The 16,341-nt window shown below is 39.0% G+C and overlaps 1 protein-coding gene across 1 annotated transcript in view; it reads right to left on the reverse strand.

Annotated features, from left to right (window-relative positions):
- CFAP58 (cilia and flagella associated protein 58) overlaps positions 1-16,341 on the reverse strand; it is a 110,277-nt gene that overhangs the window by 66,759 nt on the left and 27,177 nt on the right. The window contains exons 9-11 of the mRNA XM_011957328.1: positions 15,047-15,238; positions 2,952-3,113; positions 1,862-2,008 (exon numbers count right to left, since the gene is read on the reverse strand). Coding sequence (XP_011812718.1) covers positions 1,862-2,008; positions 2,952-3,113; positions 15,047-15,238 — 501 coding nt within the window. The remainder of the gene's footprint in view (positions 1-1,861; positions 2,009-2,951; positions 3,114-15,046; positions 15,239-16,341) is intronic.

Raw genomic sequence — 16,341 nt, forward strand, 5'->3', positions numbered from 1 at the left:
TCATGGAATACTATGCAGCCATAAAAAAGGATGAGTTCATGTCCTTTGTAGGGACATGGATGCAGCTGGAAACCATCATTCTCAGCAAACTGTTGCAAGAACAGAAAACCAAACACTGCATGTTCTCACTCATAGTTGGGAATTGAACAATGACATCACTTGGACTTGGGAAGGGGAACATCACACACCGGGGCCTATTATAGGGAGGTGGGGGGAGGGATGGCATTGGGAGTTATACCTGATGTAAATGACAAGTTGATGGGTGCTGACGGGTTGATGGGTGCAGCACACCAACATGGCACAAGTATACATATGTAACAAACCTGCACATTGTGCACATATACCCTAGAACTTAAAGTATAATAAAAAAAAAAAGGAAGAAAATTTGGAAAAAAAAAAAGTAGTTTCTTCCAATTCATTCAGCAATAAATAAACTGTATCCCACCACAAGCTCCACAGTGGAACAAACTGTTTTCTATAAAACTCTGGTTTCAAACAAGGAGTACAAAGGCAAAGTGCAGAACATTTTCCAATTTTAGAAAATATATGTATATTTCTTTATACATAAAAAACATTGAATGCAGAATCTTCTATTCTTTTTCTATCATAAGATAGAGTCGGGGAGATGAATGTCTGAGACAGGTAAATATATCAGTTACAATATCCTCTTTTGTACATTCACTTTTGTTACAGTTTAATCTTCTCAAACAAAACGAGCTTTAAGTTAATTTAATGTAGCAGTTCTATTTCCATGAAAACCTATCATTAACTTGACAAAATTCATTATTAAATTGACAGTGCCTATTTCAATCTATGGTATCTTAGAATCTAGGAAATATGGCATTGAACCTGCCCAACACTAGATACACATTTTCAAGACAGTGACTATCTTTGAAAGCTAATATGTGCAGAAACCAAGGTACCCAGTCTCTAATTTGTTGTAAACAGTTTCTGCAAGTGGCTCTTAAGAACCCATGAGCATTCTGCACATATATTTTCACAACAAAACTGGCATTATTTTCTTAGAAGTTTCTTTTTTAATCCTTGGTCAAAAGGATTGGAAGGGAAATCTATTGGATTGGATAGGAAAAAGAAAAATACATTAAGTTTAGTGAAGTGTATAGTAAAACATATTTGGTTAGAGGATTTAAAATGGCATAATTATTTGCTTTGTATTCTTGGAAAGGGTCCTTACGTTAGTAGACATAGAATATTCTAAATTAGTAGATTTTAAAGAGTATGTCTTAGTAAGATATATGGAGACAGAGATGATCCCTGGAAGAGTAGCTGCAAAGTTCTTAGACCCACAGAGGTAAAGTGAACTACAAACCTGGTCAAGGGTAAACCAAGTAAGAACAGAGCTCTATCACCCAGTTGATAAGACTGCAGATAGAAAAGTCACAGGCACACAAAGTAAAAAACAGAGGTACAAAGCACCACCTTATAGAAGGCCCAGGGAGGAGTTTGGAAGGGTTGAGTGTGAGCACAATGGTTGGACTTGGTTGTGAATGCAGAGGGATTGTAGCGGGCATGCAAGTTCAAGGACTTCTTGGCACTGCCAACCTGCTAGGTTCTCTCCCACTGATGTATGATAGCCTGCATAAATGAAAGGGGTGTGTGTGCATCTCCACTACTCCCTTCCCCCATTCTACCTAGCAACACTACCTGTAAGGAGCCCTGAACAAGAAATGGTAAAGCTCATCCTCCTGGTGCCATGTTTGCTTGGTTTGGATAACTAGCAACAGTGACCACAGGCAGACGTGGTTGTACTCCCTGCCCCTCGCTACCTTCAGTGAGACTGGAGGTTGCCTAGGTAGGCTGATGAACTATTGGTCCTTTGCTTTTACTATGAGGTCAGTACCTTCAATGTTTCCTTTTCCTTTTCTATTCGCTGCTGTTCCAGGTGCAGCTTCACAAGTGCAGACTCTTTGACAGAGATTTCTTCTTTCAGCTGATCTACCTGATGGGTCATAATCTTTAACTTTCTCTTCATTTCTGTTATTTCATCCTAACAAAATGAAAGGAGAAATGTTTGAAAGTGAATTAGACATCATCGTCCCTATGGAAGTTCAATATATATTTAAGGGCTCTTAAGGAACGCTCTCTCAAAATAATGGTCTCTTGATCAATTACAACTGGGCTATTCCTTTGTCTCTAGTGCCCATCGACCTCAAAGTACTTTATAGTATTAACTCTCAAAATATTCTCATGAGATGCACACAAAATATGCATAATGAACATCACACACACACCTTATTCCTCCTTTTATGAAAGGAATTGGAAGCACAACAAACATATAACTAAAAGATTTTGAAGCGAAGCTCTGGAATTCAAAAGAGTATGCTGCTGCCCTCTGAGTCATGGTAGCTATTGGCAGTTTTAAAAATTAGAAAGAGAACCGGGCACAGTGGCTCATGCCTGTATTCCCAGCACTTTGGGAGGCCAAGGCAGGTGGATTGCTTGAGGTCAGGAGTTCGAGACCAGCCTGGCCAACATGGTGAAAACCCTGTCTCTACCAAAAATACAAAAATTAGCCAGGCATGGTGGTATGCGCCTGTAATTCCAGCTACTCGGAAGGCCAAGGCAGGAGAATCACTTGAACCCGGGAGGCGGAGGTTTCAGTGAGCTGAGATCATGTCACTTAACTCCAGCCTGGGTGACAGAATGAGACTATGCCTCAAAAAAAAAAAAAACGTAGAAAGACAAGAATAGTAATTCTACATAATAATTATAAGCAGAACCATGATCTTCACATCCTATTAAGACGTGTCATTTCCATTTCAAATAACCTGATAGTTTTGCGTAAATTGATCTTCTTTTCAGGTGAATTCCATGAGATTTTTTTTTTTTTTTTTTTATCTATTCTAAATTCTGCCATTAGGGTAACAGAAACTGTTTTAAATGCAGAGTGAAAATAAATCAAAATGTAAGGACATAAATATATTATTTACCTGAGCCTCAACCAGATTTTTGCTGCACAGATTCCTGTCTGATCTCACAGTTTCATACAGGTTCTGTTGCTGTTTTAATTTAATCTCTGATTCAGCTATTTTTTTCCTGTAGTCAAAAATCTGTGTTTCACGAACTTTTATGTCTTCCATGTTCATAAGGACCTGGAGGAGAAAGAAGTATATGAAAATGGTTAAATAGCCCACCTGTGCTTATCGGTTCAGGACAAATGGAGTTTTTTATCTAAGGGTGGCTGATAGAGATGCCAGTAATCAGAAATTTGACAGTGGCTATAATCACTGCAGTACGACACAGAAATTCAGCCCAACTGATTAGGGGCAAACATACATTTTATCTATACTAGAATTGTGCTTAAGTATAAAGGCTTAACACAGTTATTTTGTGATCACAAGAAAGAAAAAAAAGAGAAGAAATTCTTTCAATTCTGAAAACCTCTCCTGACCACCCTAACCCCGAAAAAGGGGAAAAAAAAAAAATAGTCACAGGCTTAAACGGATCTTAACACAAAGCACTAAGAAAGATAAGAGATAACCTAGCTGTTTGGCCACACTGGCTGCTTATAAAGTTAACCATGAGAAAGAAAAACGGTCTTTGAACTTTGATAACAATCATAACACTATCTTGCCAATGTCAAACTCACTCCATCAGGGGAACTGAAAAGGACTGTGTAAAAATGTATTCTTTTGTGCACAAAATACTTCCACAAAAAAAGATGGGATGCAAGAACTACTGCCCCATTTTTGCAAGTATGAAAAACCAATACCTGAAATTCCACCATGAGTCAATACCTCTCAACAAGCCATGCACACAGTAGCAATGACGTCATCATGACTCTCCGCTGCAATGTCCACAGAAATTGACTTTTTAAAGATAAACTTCTTTAAAAAGTTCTTAAGAAGAAAAATGTTCACGAAGAAATCTGATTAAATCAAGGAAACTACAGTGTAAATAACAGCTAGAGCACATAAAGAGAAAATTCTTAAGAAAATTTCGCTGTTTCTTGGTGTTCCCTTAATTAATGGTTGCAATGGGAGGACACAGAGCAATGTGACGGAGCATGGAGGAAAAGGGGACACACATGAATAAATAGGGCCATGTCTCTGGGCCCATGTCTCTGAGGAAGTGAAATTCACCGTGACTCAGGTGTGGGCTACTTGTGAGCAACATGTTCCCAAAGTATTGCACTTACAATAATCCATTTTTTTCCACTTGCAGAATTACCATCCCAGAAAATATGTAAAGGAGAAGCCCAGTTCTATTCTTTCCCCGTCAGAGTTAATGATGGCTATTATTTTAAATATTTATCCTTTACATATTTAAATAAGCACCTTTCAAAATTTTTTTACAGGTGCTTAAGGAGGGATGGAATTGAATTTTAGTAAATGTCTTTCAATGTATATAATTTTGTATTATTCTTTCTTATTGGGTCAATTGATTTGATAAAACTAGTAACAGATTTTTCAATTTATTTATAATATAGTTCCATGTGCCACAATTTAAAATAAATTCATAAATGTGAAATATACATTTATTTTCCTTATTTACTTGAACTTTCTTTCTCCCTTCAACATCAGCCTCTCTTTTACATGAAACAAAAGTAGGTTAACAATCTACTATGTATTCTTCCATATTTTTCATTGGATTCTGCTGCATATTCTACTCAGGTCTACAACCTAACAATAATAGCTAATATTCATCAGTTACTTTCTGTGTACCTGACATTTTACATGTATTAGCTCCTTTAATCTCTCAAAAATCCTCTAAGATGTGTACTGTTATTGCTCCCAATTTTACAAGGAAGGAAACAGATCAAAATAAGTAATATTTACAAAGTTATTCAATGAGTAAATAGACAACTACATAGATTTGTTTGTTTTCTGTTTTGCTTTTTGGGGTTTGTTTTTAGTTTTTAACCAAATGGGATCTTATAACTACTCTTATGCCTTTTGCTTTTTATCATCAAATAATACCTTGTAGAAATCATCACTCTAATTCATTCTTTTTACAGGTTGCATGATATCCTATAGCGTGGGTGTGCCATCATAATTTAATCCTTCTCCACTGATGGGCATTAACTTTGTTTCCACGTTTTTGCCACTCTGAACCATCCTACAAGAAACATTTTTGTATGTGTATTCTCATGTACTTGTGCTTTTATTTCTGTGGATGGATTCCCAGGGGTGGAATAGCTGGCTCAAAAGACACACATATTTTCAACTTTAATAGACATTGCTAGATTGCTTTCCAAAATGGCTGTAACACTTTACATTTCCACACCACCAGCAATAGCTTTCTTAACAGAAAACTATCCTTGCAGCTTCAGGATAAACCCTTTTTGGTCATATTGGATGATTCTTTTAATGTACTGTTGAATTTGGTTTCCTGGAATTTCATTTCGGATTCTGCATGTGTTTTCCCAAGTGATCTAGGCCTATATCTTTCTTTTCAGGTCTTTTTTAAACTCAAGGTTTCTGCTAGTTTCATAAAGTGAATTGAGTACATTTCTGTTCACTCATTCATTCACTCCCCCATTTATTCATTCACTTAATGAACAGGTACTGAGGACCTACCTATCTATGGCAGGCACTGTAAAAGCATGTGTGATAGAAAGAAGAATAAGACACATTCCCTACCCTCAAGTTCACTTGTAGGGAGTGACTTCACCATAGAATGGATAATGAAGGAATGGATATAACCAGTAAACTGAGATATGCACCAAGTGTTATGGGAGAACCTAAGACTGAAAGGTTAATGCTTAATACATTGAAAATACTTTGAACAGCATCATCAGCATTCAGAATATCAAGCAGCACGTTAGAGAAAGGAAAAAAATAGTTTGTTCAGTTACTTTGAGAGATGTTAGAACAAGAATAATTCTTTGCACAGGCAGAATAATGCCACAGAGAAAGGAGGTAGCCAGGGCGTCTCTTTTTTGAGCATCCAACTAGCATGGTCCATCTTTCTGCACACAACAGTGCACAAAAGTCACAAACTTGCTTCTGGATTCTTGAAGCCCGGGTAATAAGAACCCATCAGGACACCAAGAAGATAAAAGGGATTCACAAATATTGAAACTAAGGGAAAAGACAATTTACAAGCAATGTATTTCTAAGTGTTGGGACTCGGTTTATTTTTATGGAAATCATTCAGGCCAAAGTCATGCAGAAGTTCAAATCCTGAAAATTCATAAAGTATATGGGTGTTAAGTGTAGCCAAACCTCTTGTCAGCAAGCTGCCCCTGTTAGAAGTGGTGTATCAGAGACACAGGCTGCCAGCTGTGGGGCTGGAGCTTAATTAATATACACTTTGAGATACCTCAAACCAACTCATGAGATAAATCACATCCAAACATAGAAAGTTTTATTACAGCCAGTGAATTAGAGCTCCTGGCACTCCTAGGCTTCAGAGGAGTCCAGAAAATGCTTACAGGGCATGACAGAAGTACAGTCTCAGTTTATAACCTACTCCTACCTTTTCTTTTTCTGTTAAAACAACCTGCCAATAGAAATAAGAGTGAGATAGAAATCAATAACACATACAGGAAAACTGCAGCATAGCCAAAACATCATATAGACCAAAGTGGGATTAGAAAGTAGGTCACTGCATTTGGAACCCCTTAACGTACATTTGATGAAATATCAGTACAATAAACTTCTCAAATAAGTTTTTCTGACTTGATGTCAATGGTCTGAATGCTGACAATGCTTTTACCTTCATAATGAAACTGAAAAATTCACTCTGCAAAAATAGAAAACAACTGAGTGCCCCGGCCAGTGAAATGTTGAGTCTTCCCTATTTTTTCTTGCTTTGTTATTTTACCCTCTATCTCGAATTTAGAGAGGCATATCTATGTCTTTGATTCATTTTTATAACATATTATATTATGAATGTGGGATATAATAATATCTATCTCACAGGGCTATTCTGAAGATTTAAGTGAGAGAATAGACACCTGTGCCATCATATAAGTACTTAGCATATAATAATTTAATCATTTAATAAATGTTAACAGGTTATTATGATAGTTTACATTACGTCATGTTACATAATACTAGTACTTTAAAAAGTTAATTTGATTTTCCTCCGAATCAAATCCTGTTCTGCACAAAAAGTAATGATACGAAGTATGCTTGTTTTATTATGACACAAAAAGCTTATAATTTGTGTTCCTTTGATTCCTCTCTCCAGGGTTCTACTCAATTACAGAGGCTCTGTATAAAATTCAAATTAACATCAAAGAAATAGTAGCTTTATTTCATTATGAAGATACCTATCTAATGGACAATATTTCCTTAATCAATTTTTGGTTTCTTTGCTTGCATTAAGTCCTTGAACGCACATCATTATTCATTTCCTGGAACCTCTGTCCTGAAGAGCCTTGCTTGACACTGTTATAGGCAAATGAGCAAAGAGCTAGGAAATTTGTCGTTAGGGATTCGTTGCAAAAGAATGTCTTTTGGCGTGTCAAATGTCTGGGAGGTGACTGCCAGAAGTTTAATATTTGAAATGAAAAAGGTGGGAGATCCTAAAATGAGGTAAGTGCATCATGGGAAAAAAGTTCAGCAGATTTAATAATTTACTAGGAATGGTTTTACCTAGAACATGCAAAAGTTCAGAAAGCAGGAAATATGGTAGACCACAACTTACCATGCCTGCCGTTTCTCATGCCTCTCAATTCATCTGAATAGTGAAATTTAGAGTGCAGCAAAGGAAAATCATGAGGATAAAAAGTGCTACAATCCTGGGGTAGGTTATCTTATGGTTTAACAAATGTTCACTCTCTCCCCTTGTCCCACAACCTAAAGAGAGAAGTGCATTTCCCTTGCTGCTGATGTTAGCCTTGGCCATGTGACTCGCTATAGCCAATGGGAGGTCAGAATATTAGACAAGTAGAGAGACACGAAATGTGCTTGTATGTGTGACTTTGTCTCTTGTTCTCCTTCCTTTCCCCATGAGAAGAACATGTACATGGAGGATAAGAAACATGTGGTCCAGAACTGAGCCCAACCTACATCCCAGAACCAAGTCCAGGCAAGCCCATGTTAGGTCACCTGAACCTCTATCAACTGCAGGTGTGTGAATAAGAAATAAGTGCTTGTTTTTGTATCCTACTGGGATGTTGTGGCTATTTATCATGCACTATTATTATTGCAAGTGTTGACAGAGACAAACACATAGGAAAAGGTTTGGGATTCTGAGTCATCCAGTTCAGGCACAAAAGGGGATCTTCTTTCTCACTGGCAAATGCCAAGTTAAATGAGTACAATATAATGTAGGAGTTCAGCATCTTCGAGTTCACTTTTCTTTCTCTAAGCAAGAAAGAACAAGAAGGCAAATGTTGTTGGCAAATGTTGATTCTGTTTTGCTGCTCAGAAGGAAGAAGAGATCAGGCCTGGAAGTCACTCACAGCTAAAAATGCCAATGATAATTCAGATAAAATTGTCCATCGTGGTAACATGTTTCACATGAATTTAAAGGAAGGGCAGACTCATAGTCATAAGTAAATATATTATTAGAAAATAACTTGATACAGATACTTAAAAGTGAGCCTCTGAGTAGTTAACTCAGATGTCCAATTAAGCTTTCCTTTCATTCTTAGTTCAAAAAATATTTGAGTATTTACTTAGTAAATAAGTAATATGAAGAACTCAAAATTGAATAAGACTTGCCCCCAAGAAGCCAGTGTTTAGAATGAGGCAGACATATGCAAAAAACAGTTATGTGCACACAGGCCAGAGGGGAACCAAGTATAGAGGAATTAGACACTACTTTTAATAAACCTTCTTGGGAAACTTGGAATTTTATTTGGTCCCTGAAGGAAAGGCAAGGTTACTAATATTGTTTATTTCTTTTTCAAATCAAGATACTAAAGTAATACATATCCATTTTACTTTTTCTTATTTTTATTTAGTTTTTATTTTTTAAGATGGCGTTTCACTCTTGTCACCCAGGCTGGAGTGCAATGGCACAATCTCAGCTTACTGCAACCTCACCTCCTAGGTTCAAGCAATTCTCCTGCCTTAGCCTCCCAAGTAGCAGGGGTTACAGGTGTCCACCACCACACCCAGCTAATTTTTGTATTTTAAATAGAAATGGGGTTTCACCATGTTGGCAAGGCTGGACTTGAACTCCTGACCTCAAGTGATCCACCCACCTTGGTCTCCCAAAGTGCTGGAATTACAGGCATGAGCCACCATGCCCAGCCTATCCATTTTAGAATAGCTTAAAAAATACAAAAAAAAAAGCAAAAAAGGAGCAAATTAAAACAATTTGTATCCTTATAACCCAAAGATAACCACTATTAATATGTTAATATGGTTCCTTCCACTCATTTTCCTGTTAAAATAAAAAAGGGTAACTAGGCATCTATCTGTTTTTTCCTCTTGCCTAAATTCTCACAGAGAACTTTTCATTATTGTAGATGAAACACACACACACAAAAGGACTTTCCTCTTGGGCAAGTCTATGGAGAGTCTCCTGTCACTGATTTTGCCTGGAACATGGTCAGCCTGTGCAATTCTTTCTTCATCTCCAGAAAATATTTTCCCACTACATCCTTGACTAGGGGCTCATTTCCATAATCAGAAACAAACTCTCTGTAGGCTGGTTTCTATTCTCTGTCCTCTTCTCTCTTATCTTCTCTATGATCATTTTTGTAGAGACCGGGTCTCCCATGTTGCCCAGCCTGGCCTCAAAGGATCCTCCTGCCTCAGCCTCCCAAAGTGCTAAGATTACAGGCACAAGCCACCACACCTGGCCTGATTCCATTTTCCACAACATCAATTCTGTTCTTTACTAACTTTGGTGTGGATTTTAAATCTGCCATTTTTTTTTTAGTTTTTATACAATTGATCCTTATTTTGTCCAACTCTTTCTTTTTATTTCATCTTTGCTTTTCCCTAGAGGTAACGCCATGTTGGATTTATAACTCAGGTGATAGTCCTGTATCCTACTGGGGTCACCTTGTCCTTTACAACAACAACAAGTCTAGACTTTCCATTCTGTGTGCTGGGAAGCCCCCATATCCTCTAATATCTCCAAGAATTCTTGGAGGAATTGCATTTCTTCTACTTGCTGTAGCTCCGGTTTGCTGTTGCCATAGCTTTCTAGATTCTCGGGCGCATCTTGTCTCTTGCACATACTGTCCTTTTTCCGGGATGTGTCACTTCACATCCTCACCACCCCACGCCTGTGCCCCCAAAGTGCAATCCAACTGTAGGATTGATGTAGTAGATTTGTCACCAGAGGTTTGAGGAACTTAAAATCAAATATTGGACATCACTGTTTTCTGCAATTCTTCCATCATTCCTGTCTCTGGGAACTCCTCACTTCCAGCAGCGCCCAGCCTACTGCCTTGATGCTGATGTTGTGTGTCCTCCTCTCCCATCCTTCCCCATCTTCTCCCCATTTCCTGCTCACCACCCACTCCTCCTTTCCCACTTCCTGTTACTTTTCTCAGATGACTGTGTTTCGCTCTGGTTCATGGAGCCTCACCTTTCAAACCAAGGCAAATATCAAGGTATTTTGCTAAACAAAGACTGTTCCTCCCACAAGTGGAAACTTGGCACCAGGTTTTACATATTTACACTCTTTGAAGGAAGCCAAACCTTTTCTCTGCATTTTTTTCTATTAGGTTAAGAACCTTATGAAATTGCTGATACTCAATTGTTTCTTATTTACCAAAAAAAGACGATTTCAAAGGGTTCAACCTAAAGATCTTGCCACAGAAGAATTTTCAGAGCCAGACTTTTAGCCTGGGGATCCTAGAAGCCATTCTCTTTCTCTCGTTCTCAGGCATGTTTTCCCAAGGCTCCATTAGGCTGCTTTTTTCTTTATTCATTCTTGAGCAAGACAGGATTTACCGCAACCTAAGAACAATGCCACTAAGGTGAAGGGGTTTACCTTTCCCCAACTCTTAGTACCCTAGGGTGGTGGCAGATCCACTTTCAAATCTACAGCTGGAAACACAGTGACATGCCAAGTCCCAGTCCACCTCCCAATTTCTAATATTCTTTAGTGATATTGGAGGGGCCAAATTACGTATGTCTCCAATCCTTTTTGTATGCACACAGAAAAAACTGGAGACAAACTCTACAAATAATTTTACGTTATCTTTCTCAGATTCATATTAGAAATATGTTCCCATCTTTAAAAATAATTTGCAAACACACGATTTTAACAGCTACATAATACCATGTCAAATAAATGTAGCATGATTTATTTAACCTTTTTGGGGGCTGATTCCTAGTTCTCATTATTATAAATTATGTTTTGAAAAAATATTCTTTCATATAAATCTCTCCATTTCTTATTTTTCATTAGATTCAGTTTTTCTTAAAAAGGAAAATCCTGCATAAAAGATAGATAAACTTGGAAGATAAACTTGGAACAATGTATACTCACTTTAGAAGTAGATGAAAATGTCAGTTTCATGACATCTTCCCCAGCCTTTGATATTATTTCTCAATCCCCTACAAACAGAATGCACATAAAGGAGCTTTTTGTTTGTGAGAATGAGGGTGTGTGTGCGTGTGTGTGTGTGTGTGTGTGTGTTGGACAGTAAAGAAAGAAAGAAATATGAGAAGGGGACAAAGAGACATACATATTCTTAAGAAGTACAGAGATGCACAAGTTGCGTAGCAACTGATATATACTGTCAGGGGTTAGCAAGACACAGAAAAATTGTAGGTGATAAGTAGTATTTTAAGAACTTGTGTTCAGATTATTTAGGTAAGACATTATGTGTGGTTACATATCAGAACTTGTGAAAAACAGTTAACAACAAAACTTGATATCTGAATCTCTCTTTTACGAGGAAGCCAAGAAAAATATACAATCCTATATTAAAATCAGTGGTAGCATTCTTTTTACCGCTTATCATCTATCCATTTGTTTAACAAATACTTTTTTGGTGTCTCTCATGTGCCAGGATGCTAGAAATAAAGAAATGAATGAAATAAAGTCCTTGCCCCGAAAAGCTCACTATAAAGTGGATAAAACAAATATGCAAATGAATAATTACACTATAGATTGATAATCGTCTTTCCAGAGACATTAACAAATCCATAAAGTACAAAGTGACAAGCTCTGCCCATAAGAAATCAGAGGAAGCTTGACCTGAGCATTTGAGTTAGGTCTTGAAGGGTGAATAGGAATGTGCCATGCAGAGAAAGGACAGAACTTTCCACAGAGAACAAAGAGCTTGGACTCTATTCCATTAATGCAGAGTATCCAGTATCCCAACTGCTGTGCCTTGCATGGATTTCAGATGTGTGCTAAAACACTGATTTTACTCTACCCACAGGATGGCCAGGTGGGACCTGGGCAGCTGGCATCCCTGGATTGGTTCCTTCAGCCCCAAATAGCCTCATCTCCTTATTCCCATGTGCCACTGACATGTGTATTAGTCCATTTTCAAACTACTACAAAGAACTTCCCTGTGACTGGGTAAACATAAAGAAAAGAGGTTTAATGGACTCTCAGTTCCGCTGGCTGGGGAAGCCTCAGGAAACTCACAATCATGGTGGAAGGGGAAGCAGGCGTCTTCTTCACAAGTCACCAGGAAAAGGAAGAATGAAGAAGGAACTTCTAGACACTTATAAAACCAACAGTTCACATGAGAACTCACTCACCATCATGAGCACAGCTTGGGGAAAACTCCTCCATGATCCAATTACCTCCCTCCCTCGACACATGGGGATTACAATTCAAGATGAGATTTGGGTGGAGACACAGAGCTAAACCGTATCAACATGTAATTTTTTACATATGCTGTGATGTGAAAAATGTTAGGAAGCCCCGCCCCAGGGAGAGGTGACAGAGGTTTATATCCAGAGTAATAATAAAATCACACTGGAATTTTTAAGAGTTAGCTCTGATGGCGGTGTGATGGCACCTGGGAATGGAGAGAAATTGCTTAGCAGGAAGAAGAAACTGGAGGCTGCAACAGATGACATTATATGTTCAAATACATTTGCTACCTCACCCTGCGGAGCCCCTCCCTAAGGAGGACCACACTCCGGCCCAGGATGCCTGGCACAGCCCTGTGACTTGGTTGGCCAGTGAAATATGAGTGGGTAGGATCTGTGCCCTTCCCTTGTCAGCAGAGGCTCAGAAGCACCCTGAGGGTCCACTGTTTCCACCCTTTCCCTTTGTCCAGAGGCCAGGGCATCCTGACAGAGTCAGCCTGGAAAGAAGAGGACAAAAAGCAGGGACGCAGCTGACCTGCAAAGGCCAGTTATGTGAGCAAAACATAGATCTTTATTGCTGTGAACCACTAAGGTTTGAAGGTTACTTGTGCAGTAAACTGGTGAATACAGAAGCTAACGTGTGAGTCCAAGCTCGAGAATACCAGAGCCTAAACTGACAAGTCCTCAGAGTCAGTAAATCAATCAGTGGAACTTCTTACATGGTTAAGTCAGAAAAGAAATATGCTCTGCTCCAATGACTCCCAATTAGGGGTGTGAGAATCCATTGGGGATCACTGTCCTGCAGAGCTAGACAAAGCCAAGGCACTGTGCTTCTCCAGCAGCCCTTCCCAAATCGTCTGCATGGCAGATTTAGTCTAAGTGGAAAGAAGCTGATTTCCTATTAGTAAAGCCTGTTTCCCACTTTCTTTATTTCTGTAATACAAATATTGGCTGTCCCTTTGTCACCTTCTTTGACATTTCACTCCAAAAAAACAAAAAATTTAAGCATGCAAGAGCATTAATAAGCACTGCAGAATGTAACCTGAATTTCATTAAGGAGATGGAAGAGAGGGCTTACCTTGCATAACAGATCACATCTTGCTAGGGGGAGAAAAGGTGATTAAATGAGCCTTTTCTCCCAAACTTTCTAATCAGCCTCATAACTAAAACTTTTCTCCATTTCCCAGCCTCCCACTCCATAGACCACTGCTCTATGCCGTCTATGAATGCATTAAAGAGAGTACTATTGTAACTACTCATGCTTCGTGCAGGCGATGCACTAAGACAACTGGCTAAAATGAAATCCAAATCTCCGAAGCCATTCTTGGAGACATATATCCTTGAGCCTTCTCTCTCCTAAGCAGTTTATAAGAAGCAGAGATCTAGAACTCAGCTCCCCAATGTGTAGATTTCCTCCAGTGGTTTTTTTTTGTTTGTTCGCTTGTTTTGAGACAGGGTCTCACTCTGTCACCCAGGCTGAAGTGCAGTGCTACAACCACAGCTCACTGTAGCCTCCACCTCCCAGGCTCAAGTGTTCCTCCCACCTCAGCCCTCCAAGTAGTTGGGACCATAGGAGCACACTGCCATACCCGACTAATTTTTGTATTTTTTGTAGAGACAGGGTTTCACCATGCTGTCCAGGCTAGTCTCAAACTCCTGGCCTCAAGCTATCCGTCCCCTTGGCCTCCCAGAGTGCTGGGATTACCGATGTGAGCCATCGCGCCCAGCTCACAATAGTTTTTTTTCTTTTTATTTTATTTTACTATATTTTGGTAGAAACAGGGTCTTGACATGTTGCCTAAGCTACTTGTGGCCTCCCGGCCTCAAGCAATCATCCTGCCTCAGCTTCCAAAGTGCTGGGATTGCAGGAGTTCACAATCGTTTGAGAATAAAAAAATGCTCTTTGAAATTGTGACACACCTAGCAGATGCAGTAGTCACTCACATCTTAACTTGTGGTCATTTAGTTAGATGCTTTTCTCCTAACGTCAAGTTGGAGTCCTTTCTCTGAGGAGACAAAATCAGTGCGAGATGGTGGGTGGGTGTGGAGACTGAAGAGTTGAGAGATGATGATGCTGGCAGCCCTGGTACCAGCCCAGGGATGCTGCACAGCAGGTCAGCAGAGAAGAGGGAGAGCCCAGAAGTTGGAAGAGGGCCCTGGAAAGTAGAAATGAGAGAGCAACAAGCATAAACATTGTCCTTTTCACAATGTGGCCCAGGATCAACTCAGAAACAGCTTATATTTCTTCCACATCATTCTTACCAAATCTTCACACAAATTAAAAGCAGAAATCTGAATAAATTCTCTTTGCAACAGTTTGTGACCATCAGAAATGCGGAGGAAGGAGTGTGCCTCTGCTCCACCCACAACATCACTGAGCAGCTCACCTTTTGCGTAAGGTTACTGGCTTGGTTGATGTACCGGTCACGCTCCTTTTCCAGATGAAAGATGATCTTTCTCTGCTTCTGAGCCTCATCCTTGTAGTTCTGGATTTCTTCCTCCAGGTTCCTCTTGGCTTGTTCATGGAGCTTTACCAAGTCAGTCTGCTTCTGGGTCGCACTGACTGCCTTAAGCATGTTCTAAAAATAAGGGCACAAAGCAGTCACATTACTCATAATGTTTCAGGATTTAGGGTTAAGTTTACCCTCTGCCTCATATCTAACATAATTAGATAGCTTGTCTTTTGGATGAATAAAAATGATCATGTTCCCTACAGCTTATTAAGAGCTTATTATGCTAATTTTGCACAAGGCACTTTAAACACACATATAAATACACTAAGCAACCACAACATCCCTAAGAAATGGGCCCCATATTGCCCCATTTTAGAGGTAGGAAACTGAGACTGAAGAGTTAAGCTACTTGCCTACAAGTTCATACAATGGGGAAGTGGCAGAACAAAGATTTGAATCCATGGCTGGCTAACCCCAGAGTCCATGCCTTTAACCTCCAATCTAGCTCTTGCCTTTCTCTTGTGAGGTTAGAACTGAACCTAATCATATAACTTGAGCTTTGATTACAAAGGAAGATAAAAAGCAGCTTAATAAAAATGCAGATACCTAGAATTAACATGTGAGCCAACAATTTCACTCCTGAATATATACTCAAAACAAATGAAAGCAAAAACTTGTACATGAGTATTCATAGTAAAATAATTCACAAGAGCCAAAAGATAGACACAACCCAAATGTTCATCAACTGATAAACAGATAAGCAAAATATAGCATATCCACACAGTGGAATAGCATTCAGCCATAAAAAGGAATGAAGTACAGATGCATGCTACGACAGTGGATGAACTTTGAAAACACTGTTCTGAATGAAACATGCCAGACACTAAAGTTCACATAGTGTATGATCCCGTTTGTATAAATATCCAGGACAGTCAAATCTATAAAAACTGAAAGCAGATTCGTAGTTGCCAGGGGTGGGAGGAGGGGGGATAGACACTGGCTGCTGAACAGGTTCAGGGTTTCTTCTGGGGGGACGAGATTGTGGAACTAGATTGTGATGACAGTTGCCCAACAGTGTGAATGTACTAAATGTCACTAATGGTAAATTTTGTGTTGTGTCTATTTAACCACAACAAAAACAATTAACCCAGTTTTTTAAAAAATGCAGATGTTCATGTTCCAACTCCAGAGTTTCTGACTCAGTTGGTCTGGGATAGGACCCAGGCACC

This window comes from Colobus angolensis, unplaced genomic scaffold (genome assembly GCF_000951035.1).
Source record: "Colobus angolensis palliatus isolate OR3802 unplaced genomic scaffold, Cang.pa_1.0 Scaffold44, whole genome shotgun sequence".
NCBI lineage: Eukaryota > Metazoa > Chordata > Mammalia > Primates > Cercopithecidae > Colobus > Colobus angolensis.